At 44.0% G+C, this 24,060-nt stretch overlaps 1 protein-coding gene across 2 annotated transcripts in view; it reads left to right on the forward strand.

Annotated features, from left to right (window-relative positions):
- Positions 1–23,789, forward strand: part of DENND3 (DENN domain containing 3) — a 58,552-nt gene extending 34,763 nt beyond the window's left edge. For both annotated transcript variants that reach the window (XM_087931763.1, XM_087931764.1), the window contains 9 exons: positions 2,550–2,720; positions 4,159–4,288; positions 5,327–5,434; positions 7,427–7,563; positions 9,757–9,917; positions 11,615–11,748; positions 13,558–13,676; positions 14,682–14,819; positions 16,683–23,789. In XM_087931763.1, the coding sequence (XP_087787889.1) occupies positions 2,550–2,720; positions 4,159–4,288; positions 5,327–5,434; positions 7,427–7,563; positions 9,757–9,917; positions 11,615–11,748; positions 13,558–13,676; positions 14,682–14,819; positions 16,683–16,907 (1,323 nt within the window). In that variant the 3' untranslated portion in view covers positions 16,908–23,789. The remainder of the gene's footprint in view (positions 1–2,549; positions 2,721–4,158; positions 4,289–5,326; positions 5,435–7,426; positions 7,564–9,756; positions 9,918–11,614; positions 11,749–13,557; positions 13,677–14,681; positions 14,820–16,682) is intronic.
- The last annotated feature ends 271 nt before the right edge of the window (positions 23,790–24,060 follow it).

A 24,060-nucleotide genomic window follows, 5' to 3' on the forward strand; every position in this document is an offset into this window, starting at 1 on the left:
AATGTAATGGGGAAAAATAAAGGAAAAAGACACATTACATTACAACTACAACTTTTTTGCTCTTACACAGCAATATGTACAAGCCATTTGTATAATAATAAGCCTGTCTTAATTTACAAACACAGAATCAAAGTTTCTTTTTTTTCCCCCTTGTCTCATTGCAAACACAAAATCCACGATTCCAAATGGTGCTTTAGGGGACTTTTATCTCCTCCTTGTTGTTATTGCAAATTGTGTTTTCACCCTGCAGCAGAAAGAGGTTTCCATCACCTGGGTTCAGTTCCCTGTGGCTGGTCATCAAAACAGTAGCCTATGCTCCATATAGTGCGGTCCACTATGCCACGGGACTATGTGACCAGGGGGATGCTACTACAATGGTCATAAGTGTGAAAAACAGTCCTCAATCACTTTTTTCAGGGCTGTTGTAACTTTGAATGGTCACTGTGATGACCCAGGGCACAAAGGCAACACAGTCAGATAATCAGTAGGAGTCCCTCCAACTTTGCCCCCAATGTCCTGGTTACTTTCTGAGCTGGAGAAAAACTCCCAGGAACAGCTTTGGGGCTGCAGAGAATCAAGTCCAAAACGTGGTCAACAAAAACTTTATAAGTCCAATCAAGGCAAGATGAGGTAATTAATCTGGCAGGGCAAGAAGATAAGGAATTCCAGAAGTAAAGGAATAGCAGTAAATCAACCCAGTTGGGAGGATGCCAGGAACGCAGATAACTACAGTCAACACAAGATAAACTCATGTTTGTTCCCAGCAGACACCGCACTCAGCTACCATCTCTTTATGAAGGGAATCAAGGCCCTTTCCTCCCCCATAAGCCACGCAACCCACATTGCTCTCTTCTCCGTTCTTCCTTGTGTGCCCTAGGATGAAGAGGGGGGGGTGGGCCTGGGTCTTCCTTTGAACTCCCTCTCCCTTGTTCTACCTCTCCCCTGCTCTGCCCAGCCTGACTTTGCCCTTCCCCAGTTTCCTCCACAGCCAACGGAGCCTCACTCCCACTCCCTGTCAGCTGTTCGTCTTCCTTCTTGGATTCAGACTCCGAAAGGGGCATGACAGATCACTAAATGAATGGTTGTAAGTTGAGGAATACCTGTATACTGACATGCCTGAGCAAAACAGGATGTATCCCACCAAGAAAGGAAGGAGGAAGGTTGTTAGGGATACACCCTAGCAGTATCTGCACGGCAGGCAGGCAAAATATGTGAGATAAACGTTTTTGTAGCTTACACTCAGTAAAAACAGATACAATGTGCCAGTTAAATAGTTTATTCCAGTAAGAGTTATAGCATAGTCATACAGTCCATATATCATTCACTAGTTCAGTCCGTCCGGGGATTATTCAGTTGCAAAGTCCAGTGTCGAAAAAGTGGTCAGTAAACTTACAAATATCAGTCCAGTAATATATCTTCTCGCAATAGAGATATGAAGAAGTCAAACCTCCTTTCTCCCTTCAGCAACTCAGTAGTAGGGAAAACACGCAGTTAACAAACCATCAATTCATCAAACCAGCAATCGTCAGGTTCTCTTGCTCCCTCTTATGGCGGTTTCACACCGCACCCAAAATTACATGCTTTGCAGTTTAAAATGACACACATTTAAACTTACTATCATAGTTTATATATATTATTTTACCCAAACTACGTTAGGTAACCTTGTTATTCCTAACAAAGATAGAACGTAGAATAACTTTATTGTTACTTTGAATATACACTGATCGGCATACATTAAAATGAAATTTCATCATGTGCAGCTCTCAGAGGAGTGTCACCACCTCCAATATATGCTATACAATCATGATAGAATAAATAAATACATAAATAAAAATATGCATATATCCACATAGCCACATATATTATGTGACACAGAGAAACAACACAGTCTAGTTTGGATGTTATACGTGTACATGGCAAGAAAAACGAATCTTGCAAGTTTACCAGACTGATGGCCTAGGGAACAAAACTGTTACAGTATCTGGTAGTTAGTCCTGTTAGAAATACGTTGAAACCTTCTCCCAGAGGGGAGCAACAGAAACAGACCATAAAGTAGGTGTGTGGGGTCTCTAACAATGCTAAGCACATAGCGTTTACAGGCAGCATCCTGAATAATGGGAAGCGAGCTTCCTATACTCTTCTCCACTGTCCTCACCACTCTCTGTAGGGGCTTTCTATTTGCTGCCACCAAACCAAACAGGGATGCAGTTTGTTAAATGGCTCTCGATCGGGCCTCTGTAAAAAGTGGCCGGGACAGAAGATCCGGAGAAAGAACAGATTTTCCCAATCCGGAGAAAGAGTAGATTTTTTTAACACTGAAAAATACACAACAGGACACTGTGGGCCTCCCGGATGTATTAGACCAAAGTCCTCTGGGCTGGGGCTCCTGACATTGATAGCAAAAAAAAAAAAAAAAACAGAACCCAATTACCTTCTCTGCTCCATGAGATCTTGGGGGAGGAAGGGGCCATGAGAAAAGATGAAAACAGAACCGTGTGTGTTGCCTTATTGTGGCTCTGAGCCCTTCCTTTTCTACATTCCCCCTGCAGGAAGTGAGAAATACCACCGTCACTTTTCTTCTCCTCAAGATTCCCACCTTGAAGATAAGAGTCAAGTACAAAAAGGACGTTTTTGAAGCAAATCTGAAGTCCGAGTGCGACCTTTGGCACTTGATGGTGAAAGAGATGTGCGCTGGGAAGAAAATGGCAGATGATCACAAGGTTCGGACGTTGCGTGGGTTAATAAATAACGCGGGCCCATTTTTTTACAATCTTTCACCTTCTCTGATTCCTATTTCATGTGACTTTGCCAGATGGCAAGATTAATAATTGAGCAAGTAAGGCGACCATCATCCAAGCTTCCATATTAATGAAGCTTAACATCTTCTCTGCTTCCAATTTGTTGGAAGCTTCGTCTCTTCAGTTCTTCTGACTTTTTCTTAATTGCAGCATTCGTGTTCCTTGGTTTGACTTTATTGTGACCCACTACAAGTAACATCTGGGACCACAAGTAACATCTAGTGACAATACAATACAAGTAACACTACAATTAACTTCAGGGACGCAGTGGCTCAGTGGTTAAGATGCTGAGCTTGTCGATCAGAAAGGTCGTCAGTTCGAATCCCTAGCGCCGCATACCAGAGTGAGCTCCTGGTACTTCTCCCAGCTTCTGCAAACCTTGCAGTTCGCAAATATGTTAAAAATGCAAGTAGAAAAATAGGGACCACTTTGGTGGGAAGGTAACAGCGTTCCGTGCGCCTTCGGCGTTTAGTCATGCCGGCCACATGACCACGGAGACGTCTTTGGCTTGCCCTTGGAAGTTGTGGGAGCGCCATCACTTGAGACCTTCAAGAAGAGATTGGACTGCCAGAAATGGTGTCGGGTTTCCCACTTGGGCGGTGGGTTGGACTAGATAACCTATAAGGTCTCTTCCAACTCTGATTATCTGTTATTATCTGTTATTATTATCTTTGGACAGCTCTGGCTCTTTGGCTTTGTACCAGAGATGAGCACCGCCCTCTAGAGCCAGAAACAACTAGCATGTATGTGCGAAGGGAACCTTTATGTTTATCTTACAAGTAACATCGGAACTATAACGTGACAAAAATGGCTTTGGAGGTGAATAATGCTCCAGAGATTTAGCAAACAATGGAAGGACATCAAGAGTAGAGTAGATAGTTTCTAGCTGTTTGAATTTCCAAACTATTTCCAAAGGATGTTATTTAAAGATGCCAAGGATTACATTTCCCTGGATTTATTTCAAACATCTCCTCTTCCTTGATTAACCAATTATATTGTTTTGTCTTTAAGGATCCCAAGAATTTCAGAATAAAAGAGTTGGAAGGGAGGTCTTGTAGTTCAACCCTCCCCACACGGATTTTAATTGAATTTGTCTGTTCCAAGACCCCAAACTTGGACTTCTTCTGCCCAAGAATGCAGAGTCCTAGTTTTAAGGAGTAAAATCCGCAATTCCACATTCATATTTGGATTTGTGATGTACAGAATAATCTATGTTAAGAGGCCCAGAACTTCATACACGATTCCCACAGTATACATTGGGGAAAATTCACATGGACTCTCGTGCATAGTACGTGCAGGTTGCAGTCAGGGTTTTGTTCATCTGGTTGTTCATCTCAACATCCCATCTCTTCCCTTTCAGGATCCACAGTACCTTCAACAAGCCCTCACCAACGTTCTTCTGATGGACGCAGTAGTGGGTTCTCTGCAGTCCTCCAAAATAATCTATGCAGCTTCGAAGCTGTCTTACTTTGACAGGATGAAGAACGAAGGTGAGTTGAAGGGTCGTTTACAGTAAATAATACCCTTCCCACTATCGTCTTTTAATGACCCCATAATCTCTTGTGGGATGGGATCTTGAGCCACTGAATGGAGCTGAGTGTTTACTGACCCGATGCCCTTCCTGTCACCAATGCAGAGTTATATTCAGCAGATATAATCTCAGCGTGCCCAGAGAGATAACATAGCTGCCTTTACCTAGGATCGAACTTACAGCCTCCTGATTGTGAGGCGAGAGGTTTCACCTCTAGGCCACCACACCACTCAGTTGATAATACTATTTTGGTAGTGTGAATTGTGTGGCCTCCTTTACACTCTTGTGTTGGACGGTAGCCCAAGTGCAGAGTTGCAAGTGACCATAATTATCTTCTACCGTTTTTCCCCGAAAATAGGACCGTATCTTATTTTTTTTTTTTGCCACCAAAAAAGGCACCAGGTCTTATTTTAAGGGGATGTCATCCACTAACCTCACTTGCGCGCGTCGTCCTTTTTCGCTGTCAGAGGCCTTCAGAAACTTCTTCTTCTGTGGCCAGCAGGACTTTCCTGAAGGCCTCTGCAGCTGATAATAGAGCTTCGGATCGATCCAGAGCTTTGTTATCAGCCATAGAGGCCTTCAAGAAAAACTTGCCAGCCTTGTTGGCTGCAGAAGAAATGGGCCGGCAAGGCAGGTGTTGGGGTGTGCGAGGCCTGGCTACAACTATCCAAGGGTAAGTAGCACCCCCTCATCCGGACTCTAGCTTAATTTTTACCCATGCACTCTGGAGTGGGCAGGATCTCAATAAGGGCTTATTTTGAGGATAGGGCTTATATTGGGCACGTGAAAAAAAAAAAGTCAAGCCAGGACTTACTTTTGGGATAGGTCATATTTTGAGGGGAACAGGGTAGCTATGAAGGATACCAAGAATTGCTATAGATCGCTCATATATGGCTTTCTCTATGGAGAGCTTGCCCTTCCTCCCTGACCTGCCTTCTAAGTTTTTCCTTTTGGCGCTATAACCACCTTTAAACATGCATGTCTTCTATTTGTCCAGTGCCCATGATGGTCCCCAAAACCACGTCTGAAACACTAAAGCACAAGATCAACCCATCGGCGGGTGAAACCTTCCCACAAGCCGTGGAAGTCTTGCTCTATACACCAGGTATGGGATTGAACGTGGTCTCACTTCATGACGCTGCCTGCCCGGCTCCCTACATTCATTAAAATAGGGGATACAGTGGTCTTTCAACAACGGTCCCAGGTGCTGACGTAGTCAAAAGACACGGCTAAACTCATCCAGCTTCATGACTCAGGGACATTGAGCCGTTGCTTTTCCCTGAAAGCCAATGTTGAGTGTTGTGGGAATTTTTCGGAATCCAAGATCTATCCGTCAACTCGTAAAATATTTCTATGGTCTTTTTAGAGTTGCCAACAGAAAGGGGAGGGGAAAGGGTTTGAAAAAGCAGTGCGGCGGCTTGGAAATCGAAAGGGCATTCCATAAATAGTTTTTCAAAGATAGTAACTAGGGGACTGAAGTTTCTGCCGTGCAAAATTCTAACTGGAGAGCATGATTGATGACTCTTGGCTATGGATGTGTCCCATTGGATAATATGAATTATGATACCCCTGGGGGGAAAACTAGGGTCAAGGGTGACAATGAATGATGCGCCTCAGAGTTTGACTACACCAAGGCAGTGCCAGGCATGTTAACTCCCAATAAATCCCTTTGGAAGTTTTGGAAGTTTGCTTTGAGACCCATGACTTAATTAGGGGTAACTGCCGGAATCCTGACATTATCTTTATAAACATGAAAAGGTGTTCAGCAAATGACATCATAATGAAGGAGTAGAGAAAAGTTCTCCAAAGTCTGTAGAGATTCTTTGTCATCCAGGTCATGTGTTGTCTCAAAAGTGCTTTTTCAGGAGGCAACTGGACTTTCTTGTTTTTTCTTTGAAGACGTTTTGCTTCTCATCCAAGGAGCTTCTTCAGCTCTGACTGGATGGTGGAGAAGAGAAGGATTGATACTTCTTCAGACATGATATTCTTCCGATTAAAATCGGAATTCCGATTTTTGGGGGAATCGGCCTCACCCTTTCCCCCTTCTCCTCCTTCCCCTCCCCTCGGAGGCCCCCTGAGTCAGGAGGGGGTCTCCGTGCGGCTCCTGTCCCGCGTTGCCTCGGGAAGGGAAAGGCAAAAAGGAAGAGCCACGGTGGCACTTTGCAACGGCAGCAGCGGCACCGGAGCAGACCAGCTGTCTCTCTGTCTGACGGCCTCGGCAGAATCTCTGCCTCCTAGCGCGCTTGGTCCTCCGCCCGCAGGCTTCCCCGGCCCCTTGTCAAGTGGGTTTTCCGCCCCAGCCCAGCAGGGCCCTCATTGCCTTCCCCTCGCCTGGCCAGCCGGGCTCCTTGAGCAACCCGGCTGCCTCGTGCCGAGAAGCACACTGCCAGGCAGGGGCCACGTGGCGCAGGGCAACACGCCACCGCCCGGCCCTGGCGAGGGAAAGCAGCGGGCGCTCCCTGGACGGCAGTCTCGGCCCGCCACCAGGGAAGCGGCTGCCCAGCTCCGGAGCCGAGCCACACCTGACCGGCTGGAAAGGAAGGGTGTGTAGCATTGGTGTTGTGTGTACGATTTCTTGGCGTGCAGCTCAGGGTCTCTTTTGGCCAGCCCCGATTTTTTTTTTCAGAGGGGAATATCATGCCTGCTTCTTGCAGAAAGCTGGTCATTTGGGGGATGGAAGGATGGAAGGATTAAATATTAAACAGAGATCTGAGCTAGAACTAAAGAGACATTTCCTGACAGTGAGAACCATTTATCAGTGGAAAAGCTTGGCTCCAGAAGTTGTGGGTGCTCCATCAGTGGAGGTTTTCAAGAAGAGATTGGACAGCTACTTGTCTGCTATAGGATCTCCTACTTGAGCAGAGTTGGACTAGAAGACCTCCAAGGTCCCTTCCAACTCTATTCTGTGTTCTTAAGATTCAGTAGCATTCTTTGTTGTAACGTAAAATGGGTTGCTACAATCCTTTCGGTTGCCGTCGTGCAGATTAAATCGGGGAGGTTGACTGCAAAGTCTTCTTGGCTACTCCAAATCTTAGGGATATCATTTTTTTCCCCCATAAATTCCAACCATATAATGTAAAATTCTCTAAATCTTTAGGGCAGCTGGAACCCACCGAAAAGCATGGAGACACCCATCCAAAATTGTGGTGCGCTTTGAATGGAGGGAAGGTTGTGGTCTTTGATGCCTCAACGTGGTCTCTACAGCATTCTTTTAAAGTGGGGAACTCTAAACTGGTAGGTGACATTGACAATGGACTTCTCCTAGAAGTTTTCAAATCATACTTAGTGTGATGATGACCCAGAGTGTAACACAAACGTAACAAAATCCAAAACGTAAATAAATGTCCTTTAATGCCTCCAACTTGGCTCCACTGTTCAATCATTTTCAGTTGGAGGTAAAACTTATTCAAAAATAGTCTTCAAAAGAAAGCAATACAGTCCAAACTTAATGAGCAAATAGAGGTGAAATAAAAAACCAAAACAATGAAGGAATTTCCACAACGGACCGGGATAAGTAATTACCAAATTCAAGGAGATAACAAGGCACGATCTGTTGGAAGGACACCAGCCAAGATAACTTCAGCCCAGAATAAAATACTCTGCTTCTGGCAACGCTATGTTTTAACAATCACTCTTATATACTGTTCTCCCCAGCTGCAACCAATGATGGGGATCATGGCTGCTTCCTCTCTCATAAGCCAAATTGTTTCCTTCTCTGTTCCTCCCTGTGTGTCCTAGGGTGAAGAGGGGAGAGCCTGGTTCTTCCTCTGACTGCCCAGCCAGCCTCTGCCCTTCCTCAGCCTCCTCCACAACACCCAGAGCCAGACCTCCATTCCCTGTCAGCTGTTCCTCCTCTCCCTCAGAGTCCGACTCTAATAAGGACCTCTTTCCAAGTCTGCGGAGATTTTTGGTCATCCAGGTCGTGATTGTCCCAGAGGTGGTTTTTTTTTCAAGAGGCAACTGGAAGACTTGAAGAGGCAGCTTGAAGACATTTCACTTCTCCTCCAAGAAGCTTCATCCATTCTGAAGGACTGAACTTCATGAACGGAAGCTTCTTGGATGAGAAGCGAAACGTCTTCAAGGGAAAACACAGAAAGTCCAGTTGTTTTTTGGAAAAGCACCTTTGGGGGCTTTCAAACTTCTCAAATATCTCACTCCGGTTTGATGGCTTTCTTTTCATTTGTTTTAGCAGATAAGGCTCTGTGTCCTTGGCATTAGCCTGCTTGTTTTTATCAGTAGTTCAACGTCCCACACTCTCAGCAAGTTTAAGATACGTCGACTTCAATTCTCAAATTTTCCCAGGCTGGCTAATTCTGAGAATTGAAATCCACACATCTTAAAGTTGCTGAAGTCGGGAAATGTAATAACATTAGAACTTCTCCAGTTGATAGCAGGTTGCTGATTGGTAGCCAAACTCAGGGATAGGCGGGCAATTTCCTGGGAAATGTGTCTTTCCATACGGTAGTCTTCCTCATTAAATAGAGGAGGAGCTCTTTTCTCACAATCAGGAGGCCATGAATAAAACTCCGCATTGGTGACAGGAAGGGCATCTGGCCAGTAAACGCTCGCTCCATTCAGTTGCCCAGACTTCACCCCGCAAGGTATTATGGGGTCATTAAAAGAGGATGAGCCTTATTTAATGACCCAGGAGAGGAAGGACCACGTCATTAAACAAGGAAGACCACATGACCCAGGAGAGGAAGGACCACGTGTCCAGCTTCTTCAGAAGAAAACCATGTTTGGGATTTCCCTCTCTCTGAAAAAAATAAAATAAAATCATATTAAAGCAATTACTTGTGCTGCTCATAATTAGTGGAAGTTTCTGCTCTGGAGAATACTCCACCTTTTATTTTAGATAGATTAGCTGCTGAAGAATTGCTAATTAATTTCTGATTTCACGCCAAGCTGTGAATGACAGTTTACAAGATACAGAGGTTATGTTTGCACAATACCTGCAATTTAGGGATATCGAGTCCAATCAGTCGCTGACTCCTATTTTATCACTTCCTCCTATCATACGAAGCTTTGATCTAGTTTAATATAATATATTGGAGTAACTAAAGTTTTATCCCGCCTGCCTCTCGGGACTGTGTATGAGTTGGTTGGCCGTATAATTAAACCATTTAATTAATAAACTAATACCCTGAAATAATTAATACACCCCATGGATTTTTTGTAAATATAAGGTGGAAAAAGTGACATACAATAAGTTCTTGAGAAGTTTTGCATTACATGGCTCTTTCTTTCTCTCTTCTTTCTTTCCTTTTTCTTTTCCTCCTCCTCCTCCTCCTCTTCTACTTCCTCTTCCTCCTCCTCCTTTTCTCTCTCTCTTTTCCTTCCTTCCTCCCTTCCTTCCTTCTTTTCTTTTTTCTTTTTTCCTCCTCCTCCTCCTTCCTTTTCTCTCTTTTTTTCTTTTCCTTTCTTCAGAAATGTATGATCATGGCAGAACAAAGTCAAGTTTGGATCGGCTCTGCAGATTCCGTCATCTACTTAATCAACACCTACAGCATGTCTTGCAATAAGCAACTGAATGACCATCGCCGTGAAATTGTGGACATTGTTGTGGATACCAGAGAGAGTCTACCTAGGTGGGTAGAGGATCTGGTTCCAAGGTTATGACGGATTCCCCCCCTCCCCCATGGTCGTTGTACTTGCACTTTGGGCTCTTGACAGCCAGCTCACATTGACAGCTGTTTCCAGCACCCTGCGGTCACGTGACCATGTTTTATGCCTGTTCTGACCAAGGCTTCCTGAGACCGTAATTAAGCACACACTTAGTTAAAACAACTCCTGTTTTATTTCAACGCTGGGAATTATGTTTGTTCCCAGTCCATAATGAGTCCCAAATGGTCCCTCGAGATAAGCAACCACCTTTATCTCCTTTGAACTGCTGCCAACAACTAAAGTGCCAAATTAACTGTAAAAAACCAACCGAAGTACAAAGTCCACACACCGCTTCAAGGTTTAATCCGAACAGAGTGAGCGACATTGCTTCCTGCAAAGGCTCCTGTCCCTTTGCACTTCCTTTATATCTTAGGGGAGGGGCAATCACCTCCCAGCCTTACTCCCGAATCGCCCCTTTTGTCTTAACTGCTCTTGCCTTCTAGCAGCTCTGTGCACATGCACACTAGGAACAAGCTCCCCTTGTTCCTCTGCCTCGCTGCTGCCAGACTCTGGAGACTCCGGAGTTAGCACACTGCTCCCAGATGGTCCTGGCCCCATCTCTGCATCGGACGCAGGACCCTCGTCCGAGTCCTCTACAGACTCCTGGACTGGTCCCTGTTCTTCCCCACTGTCCGATTCCACAGCCATCTGCACAGGCTGCCGGCAAACCACAATGCCATTTCTCCCAGCAGTGGGATGCTACCTGTTCCACTACCGGTTAGATGATCACCCACGCGCGCGGGCGCCTAATGCGCGTGCACCTAACGCGTGGGCACAGCTTTCCCCACGCCACCTGAGGCCTGCAGTGCCAATCAGCTGAGAGTGGAAAGAAGAGAAAAGCGCAAGGGCGGGTGGAAGGGCCGATCCTATGCTTTTCTCTCTCCTCTCAGCTGATCGCCGGAGGATTTTTTTTTTTTAATAAAAGTTTTATTTAAGTTTTCACAAAACATACAAACACAAATAAAATATCTTTTTTTGAGAACAGTGTGCTCCCGGGTTATCACTTCTCCGTACGGACATAAACTCAATACATATTTATCTTACACATTCTAATCCATATCTTACAACTATTTTCGCAATTTGTTCAATAGTTTTAACCTTTCTTTACTTCCTGTGCCCTTATTTTAAATGATCTCATCCCTTTCTTAATTCAATTACAAATCTTTTTCTAATTTTTTTTAAATATTTCTAATCAATGTATACTTTTGTCTGTCCTGTTTACAATTTCATATTATCTTTTCTCATAAAACAAATTTTCCTCTGTAATTACTAGACTGGAGTGTTAACACCTTTGCATCTTTTTTCAAATCCTGTTTATTGTGGAGGATTTTTTTCCTCCTCTCAGCTGATCCCCGGAGGCTTTTTTTTACTACTGGTTCAGGTGAACCGGGCTGAACCGGTAACACACCACCACTGATTCGCGCCCCCTCCTCCCCCAAGCACCATTTCCTTCTGGATTTGGGGGCCAAACCTCCCCATAGCAAACCACAACCACTACAAAAACAGCTCTAGAATTGGGTCGGTCTTATAGGTAACCCATTAGGGTCGTAACTCAAGAACTACCTGTGCTGATTTGCGCATGCGTTTTGTAAGAAGCATGTTTCTTAATTCCTTCAAGCAGCGAGGTGTATTCCTGCAGTGTGGACGGCACCGTCATTGCCTGGAACATCAGCTCTCTGAAAGTGAACCGTCGGTTCCAGCTGCCCTTGGAAACAGTGACTTCGATCCAGTTCTACAAGAATCGGCTTTGGTGCTGTGAGTGTCCTGCGTCGCCCGCCCGATTATCTTCTGAAATGCTTCCTACTTTAATCTCAGTCCTTTCTCTCTTTCTGTATCGTTCCTGGGGTAGCCTGAGCAACCCTAAAAAGTCAAGGTGGCAGCAGTTATAGGTTAAACCAGTCAAGCAGAATAGAGCTGGAAGGGATCTCTGGAGGTCTTCTAGTCCAACCCTCTGCTCAAGCAGGAGACTCTATATGCCATTTCAGACAAGTGGCTGCCCAGTCTCTTTTTAAAACTCTCCAGTGATGAAGCACCTACAACTTCTCGAGGTAAAGCTGTTCCACTGGTTGATTGTCCTCACTCTTAGGAAGTTTCTCCTTAATTCCAGGTTGCTTCTTTCCTTGATTGGTTTCAATACAGTGTTTCTTGTCCCGCCTTCTGGTGCTTCGGAGAATAAGTTGCTCCCCTCTTCTTGGGGCAGCCCCTCAAGTACTAGAATACTGCAGTCCATCCGTCCATCCATCCATCTCTATCTATCTATCTATCTATCTATCTATCTATCTATCTATCTATCTATCTATCTATCTCGCTATATCTATCATCTATATCTATTTATATCTATTTATCTATATTTATATCTATGTATCTCTATATCTTTATATCTATCAGATAGATAGATAGATATAGATATATCTATCTATCTAAAGTGATAGGTGATAGATATAGATATATCTATCTGTCTGTCTATCTATCTATCTATCTATCTATCTATCTATCTATCTATCTATCTATCTCACTATATCTATCATCTATATTTATATCTATTTATCTATATCTATTTATCTCTATATCTCTATATCTATCACCTATCATTCTAGATAGATGGATGGATAGATAGATAGATAGATAGATAGATAGATAGATAGATAGATAGATAGATAACTATATAGATCTCATTTCTATCTATCTATCTAGTGTAATGACAAATAAATCTTATGTCTATCTATATCGCTGTTTCTATCATCTTATATCTATTTATCTATGTCTATCTCTATATCTATCTCTATATCACTATATCTATCACCTATCACTCTAGATAGATAGGTGATAGAGAGATAGAGAGATAGATATAGATATATAGCTATCTATCTATCTATCTATCTATCTATCTATCTATCTATCTATCTATCTATCTATCTATCCAATCATCTACACCTATCCATCTATCTATCCAAATACAGAATAACAGAGCTGGAAGGGACCTTGGAGTTCTTCTAGTCCAACCCGCTGCTTAGGCAGGAAATTCTGGCCTATACCATTTCAGGCAAATGGCTGTCCAATCTCTTCTTAAAAACTTTGAGTGTTGGAGCATTCACGACTTCTGAAGTCAAGGCTGTTCCCCTGGTTAATTGTCCTCCCTGTTAGGAAGTTTCTCCTTCGTTCAAGGTTGCTTCTCTCCTTGATTAGTTTCCATCCATTGTTTCTTGTCCTGCCTTCAGGTTCTTTGAATAGCTTGACTCCCTCTTCTTTGGGGCAGCCCCTCAAAATATTGGGAGACTTCTATAATGTCCCCCCGCCCCCCCAATCCTTCTTTTCTGTAGACTAGCCAGGGGGATGGCGGCATTGGTCGTAAGGCTGAAAAATACTCCTAAGTCCCCCCTTTTTTTTTCAGTGCCACTGTAACTTCAAACGGTCACTAAATGAACAGTTGTAACTCGAGGGCCACCTGAATTAATACCATATTTACCCTTTAAAGCCTTCTTGCTCTCCTTTTTCCTCGTGCTGTGGTCTCTTTCGATGGCGTTGCTTCCGGTCCTAAACTCCGCGTTGTCTCTTTGCTTTAAGGTATACAAGACTACATTGTTGTGGTCAGCACAAACGGGCTGGTTCGCCAGAAGGTGAAACTGGAAAATGTGCCGTTGGAACCCCTCACCCCACTGCTCTGTTTCCAGTTGTTTCCTGAGGTAAACTGTTCCTAGCAGGTAGTCCCCGATTATGGCCACAATGGAGGCTGATTTTTTATTTTTTTTTGCTGCTAAGCGAGATAGTTGTTAAGTGAACTTTGCTCTGTTTTATGACTTTTCCTGCCACAGCTGGTCAGTGAACCCCTGCAGTTGTTAAGTGAGTAACCCCAGTTGTTCAGTGAATCTGGCTTCCCCGTTGTCGGAAAGTGGCAAAAAGTGGTCACAGAACACCGCAACCGTCATAAATACGAGTCACTTGCCGAGTTGGGAAACACAGTCGTTGAGTGAATCTGGCTTCCCCATTGACTTCGTTTGTCAGAAGGGTTGCCAGAAGGGACCAGGTGACCCCCAATACGATGCTGCAACCGTCATAAATACGAATCCGTTGCCAAGCATCTGAATTTTGGGTATCACGTCACCGCGGGGGATACCGCAATGGTTGGAAGGTTGAAAAACAGCCATCAGTCACCTTTTTTTTTTTCGGAGCTTGAATGGTTGTTAAATGAATCATTTTAAACCGAGGGCTACTTGTAAATTCTAGATGGGCAGCTGTGGCAGCTTCAAGCAAAATCCACCCTCCGGAATATTCTACCCCATTGTCTGATGTTGTGTCAGAGTGTTTGCAGTGTGACTACTATTGCGAGACAACCCAGGAGCAAAACACAGTACACAGAGGCTTTGCTTTTGAACAATGGTTTATATGCAAGACTGCTATATACATACATACACTATATGTGGTAGGCAAATGCCTGGCAATTAATCAATCTTCTTTAGTCTACACAGAGAACTACAATGCAGACAGAACCCAAGGAGAGAGAGAGAGATACGGCCTCTCATGGCTTCATTTATATAGACAGCTTCTTAAAGTGGCAATACCCACCCTCGGTCTTAAAGCAGCAATAACCATGCCGATTCATCCTCACTGCAGCAGCCTTACAGCAGCTGGTTAGCTATTAAATCTCAATACCTCAGCATGTCTCTTGCTTTTCTTTATTTTGGCTTCAGAGGGACGAAGTCTGGGCTTCGTGGGCCGGCAGCTGTGAGCTGTTGATCTGGAATATGGAGGATTTTTCCACCCCCTTACAGAAGATGAGCCTGCAAGACTGTTCAGAGATCACCTGCATGATAAAAGTGAAAAACCAGGTACACTGAGCACATAGGAGGAATAATTCTTGCTCGTTGGTTGTAGGGATTTTGGCCAGTATAGGAATTTGGGTAAACGAAAGTCCAACAATTTACTTAAAATGAGAGCCAGTTTGGTCTAGGGGTTAAGACACCAGGTTAGAAATCGGGAGATGGTGAGTTCTAGTCCCTCCTTAGCTATGAAAGCCAGTCGGGTGACTGTGAGCCAATCACCAGGAGATGCTGAGTTCGAGTTCTGCCTTAGGCATGGAAGATGAATGGTTGACTTTAGGCCAGTCACCAGGAGACAGTGAGTTCGAGTTCTGCCTTAGGCATGAAAGCCAGTTGGGTGACTCTGGGCCAGTCACTCTCAGCCCAACCCACCTCACAGGGTTGTTGTTTGTTGGGAAAACAGGAGGAGAAAGGAAGAACATTAAATATATTTTCTGCCTTGAGTATTTATAAAAGCGATAAAGGGCTGATTTTTTAAAAAGCTGTAAAAATGACTTAAGTGTCCAAAAGGACAGGATGGACAAGAATCTGGTCTCATAGACCATTTATAGCCTATTTTATTCATTAAGAGAAAAAAATATATATTACTGCACCTAGGACTGTTCAAAGCTCCTGACTCAAAGGAAGAAGGACGCGTTTAGAAGAAAGTGGCAACCAAACTGAACATTTAATGAAAATTTTATAATAAATCATTTATTATGAGGTTTCTGATGTGCCAGGGGTCTCCAGCCTTGGCAGCTTTTAGTTGGAGAACTTCAACTCCAAGAGAACTTCAACTCCAAGAATTCATGAAAGCAAAGCTGGATGGGGAATTCTGGGAGTTAAAGTCTGCCAGGCTTAAAGTTGCCAAGGTTGGAGACCCCTGCTCCATAGAACTGTGATTTTATATATGGCTTTTACCACTAGAGAGCAGTGAATGACCATTGTACCTACATTGCATTCCATTACATTATATCTGCAGGTGTAAAACCAGGAATATCTACTGAGATTTTTTTCTCATCGTAAGGTGCCTCTAATATAAGGGCATGGCATAAAATTATACCTCTAATTGTCTAGTCCAGTGTTTTTTTCAAACTTGGTAACTTTAATATGTGCGGGCTTCAACTCCCTAAATTCATGAAAGGATGGCTGGCTGGGGAATTCTTCCTAGTTGAAGTCCTACACATCTTAAATGTTACCAAGTTTGAAAAAATACCACTGTAATCTCAGAGTTTAAATAAGGTGTATGCCATTTGTAGCCTGATGTCTTTTTAAAATAACTGTACCTCTGGTGAAAATCAGGTATGACTTGTTGATCCTCACTTTTTACCATTATTCTGTTGCTTTAAAAAAAATATCCCGTTTTCTGCTGATGGTGTTGTAATAAACTTGGTAATAGCCATAGAGAGATGGATGGATGGATGGATGGATGGATGGATGGATGGATAGCAAATTAAAACATCTACTTTGCATGGATGGATGTTAGAGCCACAAGGGATCCATGTTCAAAGCAGAAAATGTGACCTGGAGTATCAGTGTCATAATGCCTGTGAGATCAATCTTCAGTAGAGGCAGATATTTCTCTCTCTGGGCCCACTGAGAATATATCTGCTGAAATAAAAAACCTCCACATTGGCGACAGGAAGGGCATCCAGCCAGTAAACACTCAGCTCCATTCAGTTGCCCAGACTCCACCCCGCAAGGGATTATGGGGGGGGGGGCATCGTTAAAAGAGGATGATGGTTTATGTTGTAATGCCGGAGAAAAACATTCCTTTTTCTTAGGCGTGTGCATTTGTTGCAAAGAAAGAACAGACGTAACAGACGAATCCCATCTGCCTTCCGAGTCTTCCTTTCCCCAAACCCTGTTCTAAAAGTTTGATTTCCTTTCCAGATGTGGATTGGTGGCCGAGGACTCTCCCAGGGCAAGGTCAAAGGAAAAGTCTACGTGTTGGACACGGAAAGGAAATTGGTGGAAAAAGAGTTGGTTGGACACACGGATACGGTGAAGTCCTTGTGCTCCGCCGAGGATCGCTACGTTCTGAGTGGAGGTGGAAAGGAAGAAGGGAAGATAGCGATCTGGAAGGTGGAAGAGAGTTTGGGCTTCCATTTCGTTTAATATCGTTTTAAAAACCCGAACGGAGAAGTTCATGTTCCTTTTTAATTTATTTCCACCCCTTTCAACCACAAACCGCCTCCTGAGAAGAGAGGGTAACTAGGGAATCCCTGGAAATTCCTTAATGTAGGAAGTCCTCGACTTTAACGAAGGTAATCGAACCTGGAACTACAGCCATAAATCACGCCAGTTGTTAAGCAGATCATCTTAGGACCAAACTGATTTTATGACTTTTGTTGTGGTTGTCGTGGTTGTTAAGTGAACTTGTTTGCAATGAGTGGGGTGGGTCGTTGTTTTTTTTGCCAGAACCTGGAAGTAACCATGTTTTAATTCAGGGTCACATGAAACCCAGGATGCTGCAACAGCCACAAATGTGGGCCAATCGCCAAGTGCTGAAAATGCAATGTCATGACTGCGGGGCGGGGCTAGATGTCGAAATGTTGAGTTGGGTTCCTTTTGGGAGTCTGTTGTAACTTCAGATGGTTGCTTCAAACGAGCCTTGGTGGCCCAGTGGTTAGAGTGCGGTACTGCAGGCTACTTCTGCTTGGCTGCTGCCTGCCTGCAATTTGGCAGTTCGAATCTTAGCAGGCTCCAGGTTGACTCAGCCTTCCCTCCTTCTGAGGTGGGTAAAATGAGGACCCACAATTCTTGGGGGCAAGAGGCTGACTCTGTAAACCACTCAGAAAGGGCTGGAAAGCACTGTTAAGTGTTTGTCAGGATTCCGGCAGTGACCCCCAATTAAATCATGAGTCTCGAGCCAAACTTCCAAAACTTCCAAAGGGATTTATTGGGAGTTAACATGCTGGCACTGCCTGGGTATAGCCGACTCTGAGACACATCATTCATTGTCACCCTTGAGCCTGGTTTTCCCCACACCCCCTGGGTGTATCGGAATTCATATTCTCCAATGGGACTCATCCATAGCCAAGAGTCCTCAATCATGCTCTCTAGTTAGAATTTTGCGCGGCAGAAACTTCAGTCACCTAGTTACTATGTTTGGAAAACTGTGTATGGAATGCACTTTCGATTTCCAAGCTGCCGCACTGTTCTTTCAAACCCCTCCCCCCCCCTTTCAGTTGGCAACTCTAAAAAGACCATAAAAATATTTTATGAGTCGACAGCCGTATATAAGTCGAAGTACTATCGCTATCTAAGCTGTGGTTGCACAGTGGTTAGAATGCAGTATTGCAGGCAAACTCTGCCAACTGCCAACAGTTCGATCCTGACCGGCTCAAGATGACTCAGCCTTCCATCCTTCCAAGGTGGGTAAAATGAGGACCCAGATTGTTGGGGGAAAATAGGCTGACTCTATAAACCGCTTAGAGAGGGCTCTAAAAGCACCGTGAAGCGGTATATAAGTCTAAGTGCTCTTGCTAAGTGTCCGGTTTTTAAGCGAGGACTAGCTGTATCAAACTCTCCTGAACCTTCATTTCAGAATCAGTGGGGTAAAGGAAAGATATGTTAAGTGAGTTTTGCCCTATTTTACGATTTTTCTTTGCCACGGCTGTTAAGCGAATCCCCGCAGTTGTTAAATCAGCAACCCTGGTTGTTGAGTGAATCCGGCTTCCCCCCTGGACTTCGCTTGTCAAAAGACCCTGCGACCATCGTAAATATGAATCAGTTGTCAAGCGTCTCAGTTTTGAACCGTGGGGATGCTGCAACAGGTGTAGGTGTGAAAAACGGTCACGTGAAGTTGTGAAGTTGTGAAGACTAGAAGACCTCCGAGTTCCCTTCCAACTCTGTTATTCTATGCTATTCTATACTTGTTTCACTGCCGTTGTAACTTTCAGCGGTCACTAAATTGTAAGTCGGGGACTGCCTGTCACCTACCTGGTTTCAGAATTTGGACCTCTGGGCTTCCTGAAAAGCGAAACTATTCCCGGTCCGATTGCACCAATTAAGCAATGGGTGTTAAATTTTGATTTTGCAAAATTTAAAATAAGGTGCACGGGAGGCGCCATCGGAGACGCCCACTCGGCTGCGTCTGGTGCCCTGCTTGGAGGGGCTGCAGAGAAACTCTTATGCATATAAAGAGTTGCTTTGCCCTGCAAAGAACCGCACAATGCCCCCCTACACACACCCAGATCCTGGTTTTTCCCCAGTGGTTCTCTGCTCTTAAACTTTGTTAACAGATTATTAACAGAGCAATCAACTCATGGAACAGGAATTGCCTTCAGAAGTTGTGGGAGCTTCAATGCTGGAAGCTTTCAAGGAGAGATTGGACTGCCATCTATCAGAAATGGTGTAGGGCAAAGGTCTTCAAACTTGGCAAGTTTAAGACTTGTGGATTTCAGCTCCCAAAATTCCTGAGCTAACATGACTGGAGGAGGAATTCCGGAAGTTGAAATCCAGAAGTCTTAAAGCTGCCAAGTTTGAAGACCCCTGGTATAGGGTCTCCTTCTTGGGCGGGAGGTTGGACTAGATGACCTACAAGGTCCCTTCCAACTCCGTTAATCTGTATATCTGTATTTCTAAGCAGGATTTCCAGATTAACAGAGTTGGAAGGGACCTGGTAGGTCATCTAGTCCAACCCCCAGCCCCGGGGCTGCCCAAGCAGGAGGCCCTACACAGGGGTGTCAAACTCGTGTCATCACGGCGGCGTCTCATGACATATCGGGACTTTTTTTTCCCTTTTTCTAAATCGGGCGTGGGAGTAGCCAGCGCATGATGCATCTGGGCCCCGGGCCGCGAGTTTGACAGCACTGCCCTACGCCATTACTGACAGATGGCTAAATTCTACTAATATAGTCACTATGTTGAAGAACGAAATAAGATTGATTTGGCATGATCTGCTTTCAACAAACTTTCCTTGTTTCTAGATGTTGGCAGATCTGGTTTTTAAAAATCATTATTAAATAAGAATTAGTATTATTATCTTTTGCAGTATCTTCCCAGGTATTGATGTTAGTCTGATTGGTCTGTAGTTTCCTGGGTCTGTTTTTTTTCCCCCTTTTTTGAAGATGGCAAAAAAAATTATAAGACGGTCTTATTTTCAGGGAAACACGGGTAGTATAATTGGAACTTAGCAGCGTCCCAATTCTTGAAGCAACCCGAGTGTCAGGTGAGCTGGCCTCAATCCACGTTTCTCTAACTATTCTATTTGCCTGAGAAAACCCATTGAAGAGGGGGAAATTGTTATGACTCCCCTTCGAAATTCAAACAAACAAAACAGAAAGCAGCCGTTTCACAATTAAATCAAACGGAAAGAAGTCTTACAAGATAACGGCTGGCAGAAACCACAGCATAAATCTTACTCTGTCCGGCAAACCAGTCCTGGCAATAAATCCTCAGCCTCAGAGCTCTTTGCTGTAACGTCCTCACTCAAATAGTCATTTTGTTCCTGGCGAAATGCACCAGCTCAGCTGTGTCCTTTTATACCCATTAAGGCAACGTGCTAATTAACTGGCTTGCCCTTCAGATTAACGTTTCCTGGTTCTGACGTCAATCCACGATCTAACAGTCATCAGAGTCAAAACTCCCAACAGGACCGATCCTTCCAATCACAACAGAAATAATCTTGGGATAAGGATTCTATCTGTGTGATGGTTGGGAATTGGGAAAACAGGAGCCTTGGGAAGTGTCAATAAAAATTGCTTGCTCAAAATGCAAACCGAACCAAGGGTACCTTCTATCATATGTGTCATACCCGGAAGCCCAAAAATTCTGGACTAAAATATGGAATTGGATACAAAAAATAGTGGAAGATCGAACAGAGTTTAAACCGGAATTGTTCTTGTTGGGAATAATTAAAGGGAAATATGGGAAAAAGATTAAATATATTTTACTATATATATTGACAGCAACAAGGATAGCATTCGCACAATGCTGGAAACAAAATAATACGCCCTCAGAGGAATTAGTAATCCAAAATTTTTTAGATTGTGCTGAAATGGATAAACTGATGTTAACATTAAAAGATAAAGAAGAGTCGGAATATTACAAAATTTGGGATAATTGGTATAAATGGTTGAATAATAGAAATAAAGATAACGGAGATAAGAAAATTACAGATACATATATGAATGTATATAAATGTAGATATTTATATGAGATTGGTTTATATAATAATGATGACACAGTACTGTTAATATTAAGGTTAAGATGTGTAAAAGGTAAAAAAAAAGAACAGTAAAAATTATTGAATAAAAACAGAAAAGAAAATTGCTCGCTCAGCAACAAAAAAAAAGCCCTGTTGAAGAGAGCCCGTAACACAACAGGTCCTCTCAGCCACCTGAGAGTTTGGCACAAGGCGCTCTTTCTCACAACGGGGCTTTTCCTTGTGCGCCTACCATTATTCAGCCTTTTCCCAAGTTCTCTGGTCTCAGGATTCTGGCAATCACGGAGCCGGGTTTCCGAGAATTTATAAGCAATGACAAGCCTTGTTGACTTTGCTGATGCTCAGTCCCAGGGCCAAATCTGGCTGCTGACCTGTGCCTGGAGATGGGCTGACCTCCGCTGCTAACATGGTCCAGGGCAGACGAGCCGGTTTGCAGGAACGGAAAAAAAATATGACATTTTAAAGAAAGAGAAGAATGATTGTTTGAGCAGGGTGGAAAGGAGCTGGAAATCCTGAACTTCGCCGGGCTTTTTAAAATATGTCCTTTTTGCCAAATAATTTTTTTTTTTTTTGAGGGTGGGGTGCAGGAAAGTAACTTCTCTAAGTTTCTAGCTGTCTGTTGCGGAATTAGGTATGTGTAATGAAAAGAAGGACTAGGGGTGACATGATGGAAGTCTTCCAATATCTCAGGGGCTGCCCCAGAGAAGAGGGAGTCAAGCTATTCTCCAAAGCATCTGAAGGCAGGACAAGAAGCAATGGATGGAAACTAGTGGAGAGAAGCAAATTAGAACTAAGGAGAAACTTCCTAACTGGGAGGACAATTAACCAATGGAACAGCTCACCTTCAGAAGTTGTGGGTGCTCCAACATTGGAGGTTTTCCAAAAGAGACTGGACATCCACTTGTCTGAAATGAAAAGAGATAGGATCCCCTGCTTGAGCACGGGGTCAGGCTAGAAGACCTCTAAGGTTCCTTACATATCTATTCTAATTGATCGATTGAATGGATGGATGGAAACTAAGCAAGGAGAGAATCAACCTAGAACTAAGAACAATTAACCAGTGGAACCAGATAAATATTTGTCTGAAATGCTATAGGGCAGTGGTGGCTATCCTTTTGGGGCTGCTGTGCCAAAAATGGTGCATGCACTTGCATGCACATACATGCCAGCACTCAGAAGGCAATGCATGCCCCTCCATGCATTCACCCAAACCCACCGCCCCCTTACCTGCACTGCGCCTCACAGCTGATTTTCGGCTGGTTTGAGGCCTTTTGGGGCCTCCCAGAGGCTTGAGAAAGGCTTCTGCCGGTTTGCAGGCCAAAAACTAGTCCTGTTTCGTCATGTCTGGTATCTTCGGAAAAACAGGAAGTGATGAAACGGGGCTCGTTTTCGGCCTGAAAAGCCTGCAGAAGCCTTCCTCAAACCTCTGGGAGGCCAACAAAAGGCCTCAAACTGGCTGAAAATCAGCTGTGAGGCACCCACATGCTCAGTGAGGTAAGTTTTGCCTGCAGCTTGTGTGCCGGCACAAATGGCTCTCAACCTACGTGTGCCATAGGTTCGCCATCACGGTTATAGGGCATCCTTTGTCAGGGCAACGTCGTTCTTTCTCGCTTTATTTTTGTTCGCATTTCATCAGACGTAGGTGACAGCCTCTTTCTCTGGGCATGTTGTGTCTCTCTTCACAAGTCTCACTTGTCAAAGGAAGGACGTGAAAGTTCCTCTGCCGACAATCGAGATGAACCTTTCAGATTTTGTACACGAGGAAAGAAAGCTCGAAGTGTGGAGAACCAAAACAGACTAACTTCCTTTCTTACATAATTGGAGGGGGGGGATATTTCCCCAAAGGCCCATCGGAAACGCACCCTGACAAGAGGACAACATATGAACAGAGTTCGAAGGGATCCCGGAGGTCTTCTAGTCCAACCTCCTGCTCGGGCAGGAGACCGTATACCATTTCAGACATATGGTTGTTCAATCGCTTCTTAAATACCTCCAGTGATGGACCACCCCCAACTTCTGGAGGCAACTGCTTGGTTCTGCAACCCAACAGGACTTCAGAAAATAATTAGGACTCCAGAAAAAAACAATTGCTACCAACCTGCCTTTCATGGAGGACCTGCATACTGCAGGAGTCAAAAAGATGTCTGTAAAAATATCTACAGACCCCTCACAGCCCGGACATAAATTGTTTAAACTCCCACCCTCAAAACGATGCTATAGGGCACTGCATGTCAGAACAACTAGATGCAAAGACGGTTTTTTCCCCGAACGCCCTCACTCTGCTAAACAAACAATTCCCTGCTTGTATCCTTAGGATTTATATTGACTGTCTCCTATTTATATGGTCCCTATTACAGGGAGTCCTCAATGTTCAACCACTTCTGAGCCCAACATTTCTGTTTTTAAGTGAGGCTGTCATGATTTCGGACATTGCCCTAATTAAATCATGAACCTCAAGCCAAACTTCAAAAACTATAAAGAATTTATTAGGAGCGAACATGTTGGCAGGTCCTGTTTGAAGCTGATTCTGAGACATGTAATTCACTGTCATTCTTGACCCTGGTTTCCCTCCAGCCCTTTGGGGTGCATCACAATTCATATTCTCCAGTGAAACACGTTCATAGCCAAGAGTCATCAATCACGTTCTCCAGTTAGGGATTTGCAGGGCACAAACTCTGGTTGCTTAGTTACAATTTTTGCAAGATACTAATGGAATGCACTTTTGGTTCCAAACCGCTGCATTGCTCTTTCAAATCCCCACCCACCCCCTTCTGTTTGTGTCAACCCTAAAACAGGCATAGAAATAAATGTTTTTTTAGTTGACAGAGGCATTTGTTCAGCGAGTTTTTTTTTTAATGACCTTTCTTGCCACCGTTGTTAAGCAAATCACTGCAGTTGATAAGTTAGTAAGGTGTTGTTAAGTGAATCTAACTTCCCTGTGGACTTTGCTTGCCAGTAGGCAGGGGTGGGATTCTATCGGTTTGGTTCTGTAGAACTGGTTGTTATGATTCTGCACAATTCGGAGAACTGACAAATGATGCCCCTGGCCAGCCATGCCCCTCTCTGCCCACCCATCCCCTCCCTGCCCCGTCAGTCCTT

The sequence above is a fragment of the Pseudonaja textilis genome, chromosome 3, assembly GCF_049901715.1.
Source record: "Pseudonaja textilis isolate UNSWEBS1 chromosome 3, rPseTex1.2, whole genome shotgun sequence".
Taxonomy (NCBI): Eukaryota; Metazoa; Chordata; class Lepidosauria; order Squamata; family Elapidae; genus Pseudonaja; species Pseudonaja textilis.